The following is a 20174-nucleotide window of genomic DNA, read 5'->3' on the forward strand; positions in this document are numbered from 1 at the left end:
CAATCGCCGGCAACAGCTGTCGCCGCAACTGTCGCTAGTCCGCCGTGTGTATGCGGACTAGCGACAGGAACTCCATACACAATGTATGGAGCTTCCGGCGGGGGGAGGAACCGTGCGACAGCTGTCTACACGTCTCTGCCCAAAGGCAGAGACGCGGCGGAAGCTGTCGCACGGGCGGAGCTGTCGCGCGCGCGTCCCCTATGCGCTAGCGACTAGACACAAAGGTCCCCCGTGTGTATGTAGCTTGACGTTACTCCTCTTTCAAAAAGGCCCTGATTCCAGATAAGGAAGAGCAACTTTTTCCTGGAACGCTAATCAATGTGTGTAAAGGACTGCAAGAGTGTTCTGCAGAAAAATGAGCTGTTTTGTTTAATGCTCAATCTATACAGGTCCAATAAAATCTCACTTTTGATGTCCGTCTGCTGATTGCAGTGATGACTGGCGGTTTATAAGTCTCAGTAATGGAAAGATCTGACTAATAAGAGAAGAAGCAGCATTTTCTGCCCCTCACTGGCTGCTGATTGCACAACGCTGTTATTCTGTGCCCATTTCATCCCCTAGGTAATCTGCATTGAAATTATTCTAGACAAAGGTGTTGTTTTGTGAACTTGGTCAGCTTTGTTTTAGACGTAAGTAAAGTTTACCAACAACGCTATTTAGATGTAAATTGACTCACAATGTAAAGCAGAACTCTGTTGCGTGTAGACAGTGCCCTTCCTGTAAAATATTTGTAGGCAGCTGTGACTTGTATGAAGATCAAGAACACAGAACATTTATATCACGCTTTTCTCCAGGCAGAGATGCAGCTACTAGGGGGCACTCAGTAGGCAGTAGCAGTGCTAGGGAGTCTTGCCCAAGGTCTTCTTACTGAATACGTGCCAGCTTACTGAACAGGAAGTGCCGAGATTCAAAGCCAGGTTCACCTGTGTCAGAGGCAGAGCCCTTTACCAGTACACTATTCAGCCACTCACACAGGAAGTGTGCAGCTTACTGGTAACTAGTAAGAAAGAGTTTATTTGCACATCATGCTGATGGAATAAGCAAATAAAAACTACAATGGAATAGAGTCTCACAACAGCATATAACACTGAACATGCACATTAATAATATGCACACTGCCATCTTATGGCCATTAAGTATAAACACAGTCAAAGCATGCAAGCTGTTGCATACTCCTACAATATTAACTTTTGTAATGTATACCTTATCTGTCACACTTACCTTCCCACGTTGTTATTATGCTAGCTGGGCACATAACACAATGCATGCACGTGCACAGACAGCACTGAGGTGCTCCTGAACCTATCCTTGAGTGTTCCAGTTTTGACCTTTGGCCTCTGTGCAGTGGCATAACTAGAAATCACTGGGCCCCGCTGCGACACTTTGGATGAGCCTCCCGCTTTCTGCACAGGTAAACTGAGAACCAATGTTATTCAATTGACTAGTGCACACTTGAATGTGTTTTCCCCATGCAGATAAAAACAGACAGTGTTAAGCACTGCAGGCATTTTCTCTATCAATTACATTAGCTTCTGTGATAAAACGTGCATGTTTTCACACATACAGACACACATGGTGTGCAGAAAATGCATATAGAAAACCGACAAATGAGTGTGCGCCTAGCCTTTGTTTGTATGATTTGTTATTTGTGGCTGTGCAGATGCAGTCATTAGAATAATTGTGCAGAGAGCAGAAAGATTTTTCTGGGGGGGGGGGCAATGGGAAGCCTCCCCGAGGCGCTCCTGGATAGTGCTGTATAGCATGAACTAATTCCCGCAGGGCAACCGCTTCGCGGTATTGGTTTTTGACCCTGCAAAGTTTGGCATGCGAAAGCAGATGCATTTCTGCATGAGCATGTCTCATGATAAGCCATTTTAGCCAGATTTGCACAGCTAGACTTGAAAGGGTTAAGCTTGGCGTAGAGCACGCATACATTTTCTTGTAATTGATTAGAATAATTGTGCAGAGAGCAGAAAGATTTTTCTCTCCTTGCCCTTAGTTGTCAGTCTCTCAGGACCGGGCTTCCTGTGGCCTCTGGTCCCTTCTGCAGCTGCATCCCTTGCAGGGTCTATTGTTACGCCCCTTTCTCTGTGGCAGCATGGTGGCGTAGTGGATATCGCTTTTGCCTTGCAGCGCTGGGTCCGCAGTTTGAATCCCAGCCAGGTCAACATCTGCAAGGAGTTTGTATGTTCTTCCCATGTCTGCGTGGGGTATCTCCGGATACTCCGGTTTCCTCTCACATCCCAAAAACATACAGATAAGTGAATTGGCTTCCCCCTAAATTGGCTGTAGACTATGATACATACACTACACAATACATACAACCATATGACTATGGTAGGGATTAGATTGTAAGCCCCTAGATACTAAATAATAATAACTCTGTGACCCTGACTATGCTGATCTCTGCCTGCCCCGACCCTTGGCTCTGTGTCCTCAACTACCCTAATTCTTCTGCCACCACCTGCTCCAGCCTGAACGACTCCACATTGCAGCGTCACCTATTCTCTACGGTCACCGGTGGGGCAATCCCAGGGGTCTTGGGCAACCCAGCAGCAAAGAAGTCCGTTGCCTGCTAAGGGTATCAGCCCATCATCCCTTGCAGGATGCTATGGTGATGGTGAAGACCCATGGCCACTTAGACTCCACGCCCTGGGACAGCCCATGCCTACCGCCTGTGACTGGGTCAACATTTGCCAGCATAACATTATCAGTGCGGTACTGCTAGAAGTATATATAAGCTTCTTTTTTTCCCTGACCCAGGATTTAACCTCCTGGGGGATACAATTATATCGCCCAGGAGGTGGCGCAGCACTATTTTTTACATTTTTTTATTTTTTAAATCATGTAGCGAGCCAAGGGCTCGCTACATGATAGCCGCTGTGCAGCGGCATCCCCCCACCCCCTCCGATCGCCTCCGGCAATCAAAGCAAACAAGAAATCCCGTTCAGAACGGGATTTCCTGTTTGGCTTCCCCCGTCGCCATGGCGACGATCGGGATGACGTCATCGACGTCAACGACGTCGTGACGTCAGAGGGAGTCCCGATCCACCCCTCAGCGCTGCCTGGCACTGATTGGCCAGGCTGCGCACGGGGTCTTGGGGGGGGGGAGCGGCGCGGCACGGCGGATAGCGGCGAATCAGCGCGGAGCGGCGGCGATCGGTATATACATGCAGCTAGCAAAGTGCTAGCTGCTTGCAACAAAAAAAAAATTATGCAAATCGGCCCACCAGGGCCTGAGAAATCCTTTGTGGCGGCTTACCCCGAGCTCAGCTCGGGATTATCCCCCAGAGGGTTAAACTCATGACCTCATGCTTCAAAGGCAGAGACAGTACCTCTGGATCGCCTCAGCTGGCTTCTTCAAAACAAAATCTCGATGTAATTGCCTGTACATAAATAAAAATACATCTCTTGTATACAATGGACACCATCCCTAGAGCAGTTTTTCACCTCTGTTGCCCTTTATCCCAATCTTTGACTTTTCACTCCATGGCTTATGTGCAATTAAGTTTGTCTCTTGCAACGTAAGGCTCTCTATTATTGCTGCAAGGATCGGAGGGTGATAGGGTTAATCACTCACCCGCTGGCCCGTAATTTATTGATGACAGAAAGCGGGTTAGTGATTAACCCTACCACCCGCCGATCCTTGCAGCAGTAATAGAGAGCCTACAGTGCAGGCTTCATTTGCATTCATCAAAAAAGGGCACCCAAAAACTTTTATTTTAATAAAGCTAAACATAACCCTATTCTCACACAGAACCCTCCCTCTACCAATGCCTAACCTTAACCACACATCCCCGCAACTAACATTAACCACTCCCCCGACAGCTAACCTTAACCACCAACCCCCCCCCCCCGGCTAATATTACCCCATCCATGGGCGGCGCTACACTGGGGCACTGCCCCCCCCCGGGAATCACCGTGCCCCAAAGCCCCACCCCCCCTGAGTGCCCTCCCTGTTCAGTAACATACAGTTAACAGTTTCCAGGCTCAAGCAGCATACAGTGTACAGGATTGGGTCTGTAAAAAAAACTTTACATGTCAGCCTGAGTCGATGTAGACCTTAAGTAAACCAAGTGTCTTATCCATTTGCCATAAATACCTTACAATCCTTGCAAGATCCCTTGCAATTAATGTAACTGGATGACACTTATATTTCACTTATATAATTATATTTCTCTACCTCCTTCTTGGTTGTATGTTCTGACATTGTCAGTCAACAGGAATAGAGTTTGAAGAAGGCTTACAAGCTCAAAGTGTTCTGTTTTTCTTTTAAATTATTTAAATTAGCCAATAAACTAGAGCTTGTAATTTACAGCCAGGAAGTTTTGAATAAAAAATAATATTCCTGATTCAAAACTTCCTGTCTGTAAAATACAAGCTCTAGTCTTCAGCAATGCTTCGCTCCTAAGTAGGGATGGTCGGAATGCCAATTTCCGATTCCGCGGTAAATCCGCATTCCGTCATGTACCAATTACCGATTCCGCTTTCCGCTACCAATTTCCGCATACCAATGCGGAATTTCCGCCGGAAATCGCGGAAATTCTGCCCAACTTTAACATCGATTTTCTCAAAAACTATAAGGTCTTTTTGAAAACTTTTTTTTGCATCTTGTTCAGAAGATTCTGTTTAATAAACCATGAAAATTGTTTCTAGGTGTTTCTAGGACTTAAGGGGGCTTTACTATTAACCGCTAAAGTCAGCGGATTTTTACTGTAATGTAAAATGCAGAAAAATCTGCATCTGCCCATTTTCTGCATTTTACATTACAGTAAAAATCTGCTGTCTTTAGCGGTTAATAGCAAAGCCCACTTAAGTCCTAGAAATACCAAATTTTCAGGGTTTATTAAACTGAAAAAAAAAGTTTTCAAAAAGACCTTATCGTTTTTGAGAAAATCGATGTTAAAATCCGGGGGAATTTTCCACGATTTCCGGCGGAAATTTCCGCGATTTCCGGCAGAAATCCGACTACGGCACTTGCATTACCGATTTCCGCATTCCGATGCGGAAATGCAATTTCCGATCGGAATTTCGTGGAATCCGAATGAGCATCCCTACTCCTAAGATAAGGAATTACACACAGTGACTCTCCTTCCATAAAAGGGGTGCAGTTATTTTTAGTCATGTTTAGATCTGCGCCCCGTTCAGGGCCATTTCTTGGGCAGTGCGGGCAGGGCGACAGCCCTGGGCGCAGACCGCCAAGTAGAAGAAGGGGATGCAGGCAGAAGGACATAACCGCTAGGGAGCTGGTGATGAGCGGTGCAGCCAAATGGAAGAAGAAAGAAGATTACCAGTGTGATCATCTTCCCTGACTCCTCCTGGGCTGCCTGCGTCAGACGTCAAGTCGTCATCATGTCACCACCGCGTGATGACACCTGCTGTCCTGTAGCGGTACTGCAGGCTGTCAGTGCGCGGCGCCCATTGAAGAGTCGGCTTTCCGTGCTCTCTTCGCCTCTGTGTTTTCCTGGTCCCCGCTTCCTCCTGGATGTCACTAGACTCTACCTAATGAGTAAGGGTTCGTGAGTCCATGGGGGTGGAGGGGAAGGTGTTGCAATTTTTACACCCTCGACCTGGGTTGCAAATTAGCCTAGAAACTGCCCTGGCCCTGTCTGGAGTGGACCCGCTTCCCCCGGAGTTCCACATAACTCTCGTCAGGTGGAAAGTTTAGTAGCGTTTTTCCCGCTGGTGTCAGCTCCGCGATCTGTGGAAGAAGAAAGGGAATTAAATAAACAGCTTTTCACGCCGGAGTCAGACAAAGCAGCCGCTGACGTTTATCTTGGTGAATAATGGCGGTGTCATAATTATTTTACGGGGAGAAAGTACAGAACATTGGAAGTACAGCTCAGCATTTTACTGATGCGTCTCATCGCTAAATTACATCACTGCAAGCTGCCCGAGCTTCCCATCAATTTTTATTTATTATGGAGCCAAGACACTAAAATACTGTGAAGATCACTGGTGATTATCTGTATATAATGGATTAAAGGACAACTTCGGTCAAAAAAAGGAAACACCATGTAAAAGTAGCAGTGATGGTCTGCTTGTAAAATCTCTTCTGCTTCTCTGCACTGATCTCTGCCACCTACCACCATACCTCCCAACTTTTTGAGATAAGAAAGAGGGACATTTTAAGACACACCCCTGCCACGCCCTTAATCACGCCCCTCAACACAAGCCTTGTCGCTGATACCAGAAAGAATTCAGAAGCAAAACATGTAGTTTTCCAGTTCAGACCACACTGGTCCTTTCTATCATCATTAGTTCTGCTTCATTTTAACATTTAAAAATAAGAAATATATCAATTAAAATGAAAGAAATAACATTTAGATAGAGTATACTAACATTTTTCGGTAGAAAAATACATATATTTGCATAAATCTGTGTATGAGTTCTGAAAAAGGGAAAATGAGGAAGATAGAGGGACAGGGGGATCTCGTTCCAAAAGAGGGACAGTTGAGAGCTATGCCTATCACCGATACCTGCCCTAGACCATAGCTCCCAACGGGACAGTGCCTCTTGGGGAACCAAATCTCTCTGTCCCTCTTTCCTCCTCGTTTGTCACTCTTTCAAGACTCTGTGTAAATATATGTATTTTTCTACATATGATATATGTGTTTATCTGACTCTAAACTTTATTCCCACCAATTAAATTGATATACAGTATTTCTTATTTTCAAATGTTAAAATGAAGGAAAACTACTGATGATAGAAAGGACCAGTCTGGTCTGAATAATAAAACTGCATATTCTGATTCTGAATTTTTTGTGATGTGCATGGCAAAGGGGTGTGTTTAGGGGGTGGTTAGAGGTGTGACAGGGCGTGTCTTAAGCACTTAAGTACCAGCGGTCTCAGCCCCCTTAAGGACCAGAGACCACTGATACAATACCGACAGAATCGCGAATACCCGCCTCAACCGCCGTCACTGCCGCACGTCGGGATCCTCCTGACATAGACTCTGCCTGTCTCTATGACGGCAGAGTCATGTGAGCCGGTCAGGAGCTGCTTTCATTGGCTCCTGACCGTGTCTATCAATGTAAGCCAATGGGAGCGGCTTACATTGATAGACACGGCCTGGAGCCAATGAAATCGGCTCCTGACCGGCTCACATGGCTCTGCTGTCATAGAGACAGGCAGAGCCTGTGAGGTTTGTGCTGCGCGATCTGCGGGGAGCGACGGACACGGCGGATGTGCGCTGCGGGAGCGATGATTGAAAACTACGCCCTGCCAGCCAGGAGCCCATCAAAACAGGACTTAGATTTCAATCACCATGGTCCTAAAGTAGTTAAAGTGTCCCTCTTTCTTATCTCAAAAAGTTTGGATGTATGCCATACTGCTGGGTGGGTAAATGTAGTATTGATACAGAGGAGCCAAAAGAATAAAAGTATCTAAAAAGTTTAAAACATGAGGAGGCAGTGGTGGACTTACCTCCTCCAAGCAAATACAAAAATTGCCAATGTGTTTGTCAAATAGAACAAGTTTATTTACATACTCCGGGGGACAATGCAACGCGTTTTGCAGGTTTGATCCCGCTTCATCAGGCAATAACAACGGAGTAATAGCATATGTGGTCAGTAGAAGAGCCAGGCACCTCTGTGCACCTCTGTGTGAATGTCGGGTTATTTCAATCGATGGAACAAGAATCTAGAGCTTTTCGTTATGTATTCGATCGAACTTTACTCAATCTGATTCATCAGGGTGCTTATGTTGTGATCGAAAATAGCCTCCGATCGATTAAATGTGGAAAAATGGAACAAAAATTGACCCTAGTGTATGGGCAAAAAATCTATTTATATTTGATTGATTCATTTATTTTGAATTGATTCTAAGAATCGATAGGTCAATCGATCGTCCTATAATTAACCAGTGTATGGCCAGCATTACAAGTGGCTTTTATTTTAACGTGCTTTCTGGGTCTGGACGTGTGATATATTTTCAGTGTCTGCTATTCCATTCTTCTTTAAGTAATAAACCTATTATTAGGACTGATGTTTTCTGTCCAGCTATTGTTCAGGGAAATAAGTGATTTAGTGATAATGTTTCTCTATAATGTAACTATGGTGAGAATGGCTGAGATTAATAAAAGTAGATAACTGCGTGGCCATTGTCTGTGTGAGCAGAGAAAACGCTTGTAAGCCAATAGAGATGACAGATAAATAGATAGATAGATGGATAGATAGATAGATAGATAGATAGATAGATAGATAGATAGATGCAAGGCAGGATTTATACTGTTTGTGTCCTTTTGCCCGGTACACACCATGCTATTTCCTGTCAGATCGATGGGTTGAATCAATCATTTCCGCCAAGTCCAATTTTTCTGATAAATTTTGTATAGAAGCGATGGGAAAATTGATCAGAAAAATGATCGGAGATCAGATCGGACCTGTCAGAAATTATCGATTCAAACCAACAATCTGATGGGAAATTGCGTGGTGTGTACCGGGCATTAGGCCAAGTATGTCGTGGCTTCCCTTTCAAGTGCAGCAGCGCCCCTGCTGTTCCATGTGTAGCATCCATGTACAGCAGCGCCCCTCCCATTCCATGTGCTGTCCCCTCTTCCATGTGTAGCATCCATGTACAGTAGCCCCCTCCCATTCCATGTGCAGCCCCCTCTTCCATGTGAATCATCCATGTACAGCAGCCCCTCCCATTCCATGTGCAGCCCCCTCTTCCATGTGTATCATCCATATGCAGCAGCCCCTCCCATTCCAAATACAGCCCCCTCTTCCATGTCTATCATCCATGTGCAGCAGATCCTCCCATTCCATGTGCAGCCCCCTTTTCCATGTGTATCATCCATATGCAGCAGCCCCTCCCATTCCATGTGCAGCCCCCTCTTCCATGTGTATCATCCATATGCAGCAGCCCCTCCCATTCCATGTGCAGCCCCCTCTTCCATGTGTAACATCCATGTACAGCAGCCCCCCTCCCATTCCATGTGCAGCCCCCTCTTCTGTATGCCTCACTGTATAGACGCACCACACCAGGAAGGTGGGTAGGCAGATAACTGCAGGCATCTCCGCACATCCCCGCATGCAGAGCGTCAGGTGGAAGTGACAGGGAGAGGGACGTCACTTTCCAGGCCTCTTATTCGGTACCCGGCGGTGGCGACAGGCCTGTGACGAGGCGGCGGGTCTGTCAGATGTCTCTGGCACATGTTCAAACCTTTGAGCACAATGATCTGAAAGGCCGTCTGAAATGCAATCCTGCTCGGTAAGTCCCCGGCCGGCTGGAGAGCGCGGCACACGCACACCTGTAAATTAAAAAGTAAATCCGCCCGGCAGTCCGCCTTATCTTCCAGAGTGCAGCCGGATTAGGCGGGGGATCAGGCCCACGCCGTTCCCTTCCCCCCTCTGTCCCTGTCTGAACCGGCGTTATCACGACTTCCCTGATGCTTCTTTACTTTCTGGAGAATGTTGCCTCCCTAAGAAATGGAGAATTATGTTCCTTGAAGATTATAGAGCGTTTTGTCCCAGCCCATTGTGAGACTTGCGCTTCCTCCCGAACGGCCTGCGAGTCCAAAACAAGCTCTTCAGTGCGCAGAGCCCCATCCAGGCACAAGTGCGGGCCGACATTCAGTCACGAGGCATGCCTTTATCTCACTGTAAGCTCCCTAAATAGCTGATTTCAAATGGATCACTTGTAAACCTGATCAAGACTCTAAACAGTGTCTACCTCTAGCCTAGCAGACTGTCTGTGCTATAGGCTACAATCCTCTGTGAGAGATTCAGTCTGTGCCTTCCTACTTGCCGTCTGAACAGTGGAGATCCAGGGATCAGCAGCATCCACACCCAGGGGTTCAACAACATTCAAACCGACCACACACCTCCTAAGTTTCTGAGATAAGAAAGAGGGACACTTAAAGAGAAAATCCAAACAAGAATTTAACTTTATCCCAATCAGTAGCTGATACCCCCTTTTACATGAGAAATCTATTGCTTTTCACAAACAGACCATCAGGAGGCGCTGTACGATTGATATTGTGGTGAAACCTCTCCCACAAGAAGCTCTGAGGACTTTTGACAGTTTGCCACAATGTAACAATGTTCACAGACAGGAAATAGCTGTTTACAGCTGTCTCCAACGGCCAAAACAGCATGCAGCAGCTACATAACCTGCCCACAGTAAAAATGTCACCATATAATAAATGTCAGAATGTAAATCAGGAAGAGGAAAGATTTGACCATGAGCAAACACTGACTAAATCATTTATTCATAATTACTGTAAAAATGAAGCACTTTTTTTATTGCACTATTTTCACTGGAGTTCCTTTTTAAGCCAAGCCCCTGATCACGCCCCTGTCACATCCCTAGTCACGCATTTCATAAGAGAAATATGTTGTTTTATAATTCAGACCACGCTGATCCTTTCTATCCTGGTTCATTTACCTTCATATTAACATTTTAAAAGTAGTAATATATCAATTTTAAGCATGGGAACAAAGTTTAGAGTCAATCAAACACATTTTTACTAGAAAAATATATATATTACATAGAAAGAGGATCAAAGTCCTGAAAGAGGGACAAATTAGGAGGAAAAAGGGACAGGGCTTCCAAAAGAGGGACAGTTGAAAGCTATGCCGTCCCCCTGGCATAGAGTGACCAGACGTCCCGGATTGCCCGGGACACGTCCCGGATTCGGGGTCCGCTGTCCCAGGCTTAATGAGGTCCCGGGAAATGTCCCGCTTTCAACAGCGGGACGTCCCGGCCTCGGGACTCTGGCCACTCTCTCCTCAATGAACTGGCAGCGGCGTCTATAGACGCCGTGCCAGTTCATTGCCCGCAGCCCCGCTCCAGCCTCCTCTTCCGGTGTCTGTTTCCGACACCGGCAGGCGAGCAGGGCTACGGCAAGATGGCTGCCGAAGCCCTGTACTGGAGACCTATTTGTGTCACTAGTACAGGGCTTCGGGCGCCATCTTGCCGTAGCCCTGTCAGCGCGGGAGAGAAGAGCAGGAGGAGGAAGACGGTCCCGGGACGGAGCAGCGCGCCAGAGGCCGGACACTTCTGCCAGGTGAGTAAATGCTTTCTTTTCCAGGTGAAATGTTTGCCCGCATTGTTTCTTTTCCAGGTGAAATGTTTGCCCGCATTGTTTCTTTTCCAGGTGAAATGTTTGCACGCATTGTTTCTTTTCCAGGTGAAATGTTTGCCCGCATTGTTTCTTTTCCAGGTGAAATGTTTGCCCGCATTGTTTCTTTTCCAGGTGAAATGTTTGCCCGCATTGTTTCTTTTCCAGGTGAAATGTTTGCCCGCATTGTTTCTTTTCCAGGTGAAATGTTTGCCCGCATTGTTTCTTTTCTGGTGAAATGTTTGCCCGCATTGTTTCTTTTCTGGTGAAATGTTTGCCCGCATTGTTTCTTTTCTGGCGAAATGTTTGCCTGCAGTGCGTTTCTTTTCTGGCGAAATGTTTGCCCGCAGTGCGTTTCTTTTCTGGCGAAATGTTTGCCGCATTGCGTTTCTTTTCTGGTGAAATGTTTGGCCGCAGTGCGTTTCTTTTCTGGTGAAATGTTTGCCCGCAGTGCGTTTCTTTTCTGGCGAAATGTTTGCCCGCATTGCGTTTCTTTTCTGGCGAAATGTTTGCCCGCAGTGCGTTTCTTTTCTGGCGAAATGTTTGCCTGCATTGCGTTTCTTTTCTGGTGAAATGTTTGGCCACAGTGCGTTTCTTTTCTGGTGAAATGTTTGCCCGCAGTGCGTTTCTTTTCTGGTGAAATGTTTGGCCGCAGTGCGTTTCTTTTCTGGTGAAATGTTTGCCCGCAGTGCGTTTATTTTGTACTGACATGTTGCCCGCATTGCGTTTATTTTGTACTGACATGTTTGCCCGCATTGCATTTATTTTATACTGACATGTTGCCTATTGCGTTTATTTTCTGGTGTCCGGGGTAACTGTTACTGCATTTATTATTTAATGGTCATAGATGGCTATGTTTGCTGCTTTGTGGTTACGGTATACTATTAGCATCACACAGTTTCTGCACACCCATGATACAAAGTCTCGTTTGTCCACATCATGGCGTAAACACTGCTTTCTTATGCCTCGCTGTTACATCATTACGTTAGCTCCGCCCATACAATGTCATGGCCACGCCCATTTTTTCGGCGCAGCCCCCTCCCCCAGTCTTCGCCGCTGCGTGCTCCTCACTCCTTCCCACTTTTCGCCGCGGCGCGCTGCGCGCGCCGCCCCCCCCCCCCCACGCCCCCCCCACGCCCCCCCCCCCTCCCGTCCCAGGTTGGACCCACAAAAATATGGTCACTCTACCCTGGCAGAGTATTAGTGCTGTGCTATGCGCATCTCCTCTTCCTCCCAGCAGCCACTCGCTCTGTGCTGCCCACATGACTCCCAATCATGTGACTTCAGGAGTCATGTAGGCAGCACACAGTGAGTGGAAAAGGGATATGCAACACAGCGGGATCAGGTAAATATATGCACATAGCAAGCGCTAATACTCTGCAAGGTGGGTGAGAATAGGGCCGAGCTGAGGCAGAGGCGAGAGTGGCTCCAGCCTCAGGGCGCAGTGTAGGAGGGGGCGCACAACTCACTCAGCTATCATCCCCTTATTGTGTTTGAAGCAGTGAGAAATAAGAATAGGGGATACATGGCAGTGACTGCAAGCCAGATAACGAGAGATTAAGGTGTTGGGGGCCCTGGGGTGGCTCTTAGTCTAATAGCAATCAGAGTGTGTGACGGCTGGGGTGGGAGGGATGGAGGGGCGCACTTTGGTGTCTCAGCCTTGGGTGCGGGAGGACCTTGGAAGAGGAGGGGGCCGCCATAGCCCCAAGGCTCCCGCCATTGCAGGTTCACAGGGACTGTTGTGATGCCTCTGGCCACACCCACACAGCCAGAAAGCTGATTGACTTAACTCTGTGCTACTGGTTGTGTGCAGGGCCGGTTCTACACTTTTTGCTGCTTGAGGAAAACTTGGGAGGATGCGCCGCCCTTCCCCCCCACCTGTGATTTGGAATCTGCACCTGACAAGTTGCTCTGCTTCATTTAATGTTCTCACATGACATGCTGCAGCTCAGCACAATAGCACACTGGCTGGCTATGAGTCTGTGAAGCCCCATACACAGGCTTAAAGGGAAGGTTCAGGGAGGGTGGGTTAAAAATAAAAATCAAATTCCACTTACCTGGGGCTTCCTCCAGCCCGTGGCAGGAAGGAAGTGCCCTCGCCGCCGCTCCGCAGGCTCCCGGTGGTCTCCGGTGGCGCGCCCGACCTGGCCAGGCCGGCTGCCAGGTCGGGCTCTTCTGCGCTCCAAGGCCCGGAACTTCTGCGTCCCACGCCGGCGCTCTGACGTCATCGGACGTCCTCCGGGCTCTACTGCGCATGCGCAGAACTACTGCAGAATGCTGCCGCCAGATTGCTAACAAACCAGCCTTGCCACTGTCACATTACACCAATCCTTCGCTCACTGCACTGGCTACCAGTAGAATGGAGAATACTCTTCAAGATTGGACTGCTGACATTCAAATCCCTGCACAATCTGGGCCCTGGATACATGAAGGACTTGCTGAAGCTGCACCACACCTCTCACAACCTCAGATCAGCAAGTTCTATAAACTTGGTCGCTCCCAGAGTGCACCTCAAAAAATCAAAGACAGAGCCTTCTGTCATGCTGCCCCTACTCTTTGGACTCTTTGGAACTCCCTGCCACACACAGTAAAGACAGCACCATCCCTGGAGCTATTCAACAGGGTTGCTCGGGTAGTACTCTTTAAAACCCGCCCGGATCCGGGTACCCAGATACCCGGATCCGAGTCGGATATCCGGATCCGACCTTGCGGATATCCGAGTGAATTCGGATATCCAACCAAATTACCCGCGGATACCCGACCTATTCGGGTATCCGGATAGGAAAACCGGAAGTGCCCTTTAAATAGCTTTAAAAAAGGTTTTTAGGGTAAATGATGCATGTAGCATCATGTTTTTTTTTAAAGGGAAACACTAATTTATTACTTGGTGGACATAAAATGAAAAAAAGAAAAAAAAAAAAGCTGTCAATTAACATCAGGACTAGGTTCCAGACAGCGGTCGTGCAGCCCACATTGTGTCCAAAGTCCAATCGCACAACTGGGACATGACAATTTTCAGCCCAGACACCTCCAAAAAATGACACCGCAATTGTGTTTTGGGTTGAATATAGGTGGTGGTATCAGCAGCAGTGGCCTGAGGCACCGTGGCGGTGGGAGCCAGCGCCAGCTTGCTTCAGCCTCTTGAACTCCTCATGCTCAACAACATGTTTTTTGGCCAGATGGGTGATGAAGCTGGAGATGCCATACTTGTAGGGGTCACAACCTCTGCTCATCTGTAGTTTGCACACATTGCATATGGCAAACTTGCTGTTCAATGAGGGCAGAGTGAAAAACCGCCAGATTGGGGAGGTGAACATTCCCCTGCGGCCTGAACGGGATGCTGTGGCTTTTCTCCCTGTGGCGGTTGGGGGTTGAGTGGTGCGGCTGGTGGTAGCGGCAGAAGGATGTGGTGGGTCCCGCATTCCACGGCCACTGTCTGCAAATGCTGATCCTCCGTGCCAAACCCACCAACGCATCCTCCTCCTCAGAGTCAGAGCTGACATCCCCATCCTGTGGATGGTAGTCACGGTCCTTCATCCCATCCTCAACATCATACCCCCCTTCCTCAAAACCCAGAACATCCTCCTCAAACTCCTTGCGGCTAACAGCCCTGAGTTCAATCGTGGCGCCTGGAGCAAAAAGCTCGCTGACTGAGGGTAGGCTGCCCACTGGGGTCGACACTGACACAGCAGACCTTCTGAGGGTGGACATAATGTTACTCCCTGTCCTCTTGCCCTTGCTGCCCCTCCCCCGGCTGCCAGTGCCAGCAGACATAGTACAACTTATACGTGATGATGATGTCACCAGATGATGTGGGGTACTTTTACTTTTTAAATCAAATCAGCACGGAGTGACAGACCGCAGAGTAGAGGACAGACAGTGCACACTATCTGTCTAATTGTCACACTGACAATCAGGGCCGGGCCGAGGCATAGGCTGGAGAGGCTCCAGCCTCAGGGCGCAGTGTAGGAGGGGGGCGCACAATTCATTCAGCTGTCATTCCTAATTGTGTATAAAGCAGAAAGAAATAAGAAAAGGGGATACATAGCAGTGACTGCAAGCCAGATAACTAGAGATTAAGGTGTTGGGGAGGTTGTGGGCCCTGTGGTGCCTCTTAGTCTAATAGCAATCCGTGTGTGACAGCTGAGGTGGGAGGGATGGAGGGGCGCACTTTGGTGTCTCAGCCTTGGGTGCTGGAGGACCTTGTCCCGGCTCTGCTGACAATGCTCTGCACAGCAGCACTGCAGTAATCTGTAGTAAGCTAGCACAGTACTACTCTCTCTAACAACTAACTGCAGTACTAACTATATAATACAATACAATAACACAGTAATCCTATTCCCTAACCTATACTGTCCTGCTGGCCTGCACAGCAACCACAGACACAGACAGGACCTAACTGAGTGAATGAAATCAAACAATTACACTAGCTAGCTAAAAAAAACAATAGAACAATAGTGTAGTGAAGGTGCTTAGCACTCAAAGCTTTAGGTTTATCACTGTATACAGGCAGCACTTGCTAAGCCAACAGCAATGGAGCAAGTCTGTCAGTGACCAGCCAGCCAGCCAGCCACACAAGCAAGGACGATCTGTCTCATCGTGCCAGTAGTGTTGTCCGGATCATGAACGATTCGGATGTTTGATCCGAATCTCTTTTGTGAGTCGAATCATCCGGATCATCAAAATGAACAGATTCGGATCAAAAGGGGTGGAGCCAGGAGCGGCACGCCCCCCTCTCTCAGCGGGCATCGGGGTCTTGGAAGCAGAGCGGAGATGGATCGCTCAGTTGGAGGGGAGCCAGACTTGCAGGGACAGGTAGTTGGGAGAGGGGACATGGGTGCCACTGCCAGATATGTGGAGCACACTACTGGCTGCAATGTGCTGCTGATTATAGGCTGGCTGTTGTAGTTGTGAACAAATGGGAAACGTTTGGCTGAGAAGCACAGCTCAGTAACTCTGCTGGGCTGAATGAATGACAGGGCAGGCACTGTGATTGCTGTGCAATATGATCTTCCTGCACTGCTCTAAACAGCTGCACTTCTCCCTAAATTTATGATGTGTTCGAGGTGAGAAAAGGGGAATGCTTTCTTTCACTAAAGTGTTGTACCGTGTTAGCCATGAGTAAAAGCAAGAAGTTTTGAATCAGGATGATACCATTTATTGGCTAACTTAGAGATGGATAAACAGTGAGCTTTCGACTTATAAAAAGCCTTCCTCGATTTTTGTTTTTGTTTGCTGTATCTTCATATTGTAATAGAAATTGGTACTTATTGCATCATGTATACAGCTGAAGATCTTTATTATTAATAAAAATTATTGTTGAAAAAAAAAAAAAAAGCCTTCCTCGGACTGGTTCCTGACCAGAACTGAAAAACACAGCTTATATACACTGACATACAGAGGAGAAACATTCTTTAGCAAACATAAATGTAATTAGATGCCTTAACTGTTACTGAGGAGGCTTTCCCAGGCATCCTATCTAAATTGATAAGATCAATAGAAGCCAAAATATGACATAAAGCAGACTCTGGTGATGGGGAGACATTGTAAATTCCGAGTTCAAATTGTAACTGGGCTGGTTACATGCACCATTAATTCTAAGCTTAAGAGAATTGTGGCATTTAAAGCCAGCACCTGAAAGCAAATAAAATGAATAGTGACAGTGAATTCCATCTTACACAGCATATGGCACAAAAATGAATGAAAAGATAGAAAAATTAAAATTAAAAGAATTGTGGCATTTAAAACCCATCGTACCAGCACAAGAAGTTAGAGTCCCTGTTTAACCCTCCTGGCGGTTTGCAAAAAAATCGCCAGGGGGCAGCAAATCTTTTTTTTTAAATTTTTTTTTTTTTTTTCATGTAGCGAGACAAAGTCTCGCTACATGATAGCCGCTGCTCAGCGGCATCCCCCCAGCCCCTCCGATCGCCGCCGGCGATCGGAGATCCGGAGATCCCGTTCAAAGAACGGGATCTCCTGGAGGGCTTCCCCCGTCGCCATGGCGACGGGCGGGATGACGTCACCGACGTCATCGACGTCGTGACGTCAGAGGGGACTCCGATCTGCCCCATAGCGCTGCCTGGCACTGATTGGCCAGGCAGCGCACGGGGTCTGGGGGGGGGGGCGGCCGCGGCGAGAGGAATTGCGGCGGATCGGCGGGTAGCGGCGGCGATCGGGCACTGCACGCAGCTAGCAAAGTGCTAGCTGCGTGCAGCAAAAAAAAAATTATGCAAATCGGCCCAGCGGGGCCTGAGCGGTGCCTTCCGGCGGCATAGCCCGAACTCAGTTCGGGCTTACCGCCAGGAAGGTTAAACCATCTTCTACAGTTTTGAACCAATGTATAAACTTAGTTTCTTGTGTTAGTCTCGTGTTTCCCGATTTGAAGCCACCCATTAATACAGTGACGCGAAAATCGCTTAAACTGTGTCCAGGTAAACAAAAGTGTGTTGGTATTGGGAGATCAGTATATTTTGTAATATCCTTTTTCCTGCTGTTAATAGTGGATCTGTGGTGTACCATGATCACGTATACCACACATGATCACGTATACCACATTAGATGAGTCGCAGGAAAAGGTGCCTTGTACGTTGTATTCCTGTTGTATACCTGGTATTAGTATCCTGTCAGTGGAATGGATGTGTTTACAGGTCCCACACTTTTTCGCTCGGCAGGGGAATGTTCCATTCTGTTCTTGCCTATTTAAGGCACTCCTCACTATCATCTGCTTACGATTGGGTGGCTGTCGGAACGCTAGGAGGGGAGGTTCAGGGAATATCTTTTTCAGTCTCTGATCCTTGTGTAGAACAGGATGAAGTTCTTTTGCAATCTTTCTTAAGATTTCCAGGCGTGGGTTGTAGGTTACTACCAGTGGGACACGGCTCTCTTCCTGGCTCTGCTTGTACTCCAGGAGCTGAGTCCTAGGAATGTTGTTAGCTTTCCTGATTTGGGTCTCAGCCATTAGAGGATTGTATCCCTGTTTTATAAAATTCTTCTTCAGGTAATCCAGGTGTTTGTCTTTGTCATCCTTGTCAGAACAGATCCGATTGCATCTTATTGCCTGGCTGTAAATTATGGAATTCTTTATATGTTTGGGGTGGAAACTGTCATACCTGAGGTATGTGGGACGATCCGTTGGTTTGCGGTACATGGACGTTTGTAAGCTGTTCTCTCTGATGTATATGGTGGTGTCAAGAAAGTTAATCTCCCTGTGAGAGTAGCTCAATTTCAGTTTGATTGTGGGATGGAAGGCATTGAAGTTCCTGTGAAATTGGATAAGATCCTCCTCACTTGCAGACCAGATGATCAAGATGTCGTCGATAAAACGGAAGTAGGCCATGGGTTTTATATGACAAGTATTCAGGTATTCTTCTTCAATCTTTGCCATGAAGAGATTTGCGTACTGCGGTGCAAACCGTGAGCCCATTGCCACTCCCATTTGCTGTAAATAGAGGTCCTCCCCAAAAGTGAAATAATTGTGGGTGAGAACGAATCTCATTAGTCCAGCAATTGAGTTTATAGGTGTGCCCAAACCTTGAAGATATTTGCGACAGGCCGCAATACCATCATTGTGGGGAATGTTGGTGTACAGAGACTCTACATCCATAGTGGCAAGAATGGTGCCTCCAGGCACTGGGCCAATGGCTGCCAGTTGGTTCAGGAGGTGTGTAGTATCCTGTATGTAGCTGGGTCTTTTACAGACTAGAGGCTTCAAAATGTTTTCCAACCATCCTGAGATATTCTCTGTGAGAGTTCCATTCCCTGAGATTATGGGCCTGCCTGGGTTCCCCTCTTTGTGGACTTTGGGAAGCATGTAAAAGCAGGCGGTTCTTGGCTTTTCCGGGATAAGAGTCTGTACATGAAGCCTGGTGTTTACGGGCAATTTCTTTACCATCCTATTGAGTGCCATCCTGTACCTTTTTGTTGGGTCCTCCTGTAATTTGGCACTGTGAGATGTTTGCATTCAGAGTATACAGATGAGCATATAGGTGAAATATATGTAAAGCATATGATTGCAATTGGGTATTGTTTGCAAAAAAACATTTCTGCTCTCTGCTCACCCCTCTTCGTTCACCTCCTCCCTTCTGTTCACTCCCTGCCCGTCTCTCTCCACCATCCCCCCTTCTCTATCTGTCCACCCCCCTCTCCTTCTCTGTCCGTCCGTCCACCCTCCCCTTCCCTGTCTATCCACTGCAGGGAAAATCCTGTCCTGCTAGTCATTTCAACCCCCCCAAATGCTTCCCTAGTAAAATGATCAGAGATTCGGATCAAAGATCCGGATCTTTTAAATGATCCGATTCAAATCATCCGAATCATTGAAAAGATCCGAACTTCGCATCTCTACATGCCAGCCCTCCTTATTACACGGGGGGGGGGGGGGGGGGCTGGCCAGGGTTCCCTTCTGTGATTGGGTGCCAGGGCTTAGGCTGGGAGCCCTCTGATTGGCTCAATGAGGTCAGGTGGGGCTGGCCAGAGTTCCCCTCTGTGATTGGTTGCTAGGGCTTCTGCTGGGAGCCCTCTGATTGGCTGGGAGCCCTCTGATTGGCTCAATGACATCATCTCACTTGTTACAGTACCCGGATCCGGATATCCGTCGAATATCCGCGGGTACCCGGATTATGCGGCCAGATATTCGCATAGAGCTATCCGGATCTGGCCTGAGGTATCCGGAATCCGGATCCGACCGGATAGCAGAAAAATGGTCGGATACCCGGATCCGGATGAGCATCCCTGCTATTCAAATCCTGACTGAAAAGCCACCTGGTTAGCCTGGCATTCCAGACTTGTAAAATTCTTCCTCTGTACCATGATGGTCGGAGCCATGCTCATGTGCTTTGAGTCCTACGGGAGAAAAGCGCTTTACATATGTTATTTGTTGTTGTTATTAGCTTTTTGAACAATAGCAAAATACTTGTTTTGCTGTTTCAACTTGTTTCACAACAAAAGTTGTTCAACAATTGTGCTGCATAAAAGACCGCTGTTAAGCATGTGTATGGGGCCTGAGTCTCGCTTTTCCTACTCTGACTGCATGCTGTTAGTGTAAACACAGTACTAAAATGCTGCCCCTGTAATCTCTGCGCCTGATGCAAATGTTTCACCTTGCCTCATGAGA

The 20174-nt window shown here is 47.5% G+C and overlaps 1 protein-coding gene across 1 annotated transcript in view; it reads right to left on the reverse strand.

Moving 5' to 3' along the window:
* Window positions 1-5587: 5587 nt before the first annotated feature.
* STYXL2 (serine/threonine/tyrosine interacting like 2) overlaps window positions 5588-20174 on the reverse strand; it is a 164780-nt gene continuing 150193 nt past the window's right edge. Inside the window, exon 7 of the mRNA XM_068266398.1 lies at window positions 5588-5701. Coding sequence (XP_068122499.1) covers window positions 5588-5701 — 114 coding nt within the window. The remainder of the gene's footprint in view (window positions 5702-20174) is intronic.

The sequence above is a fragment of the Hyperolius riggenbachi genome, chromosome 2, assembly GCF_040937935.1.
Source record: "Hyperolius riggenbachi isolate aHypRig1 chromosome 2, aHypRig1.pri, whole genome shotgun sequence".
NCBI classification, from domain to species: domain Eukaryota; kingdom Metazoa; phylum Chordata; class Amphibia; order Anura; family Hyperoliidae; genus Hyperolius; species Hyperolius riggenbachi.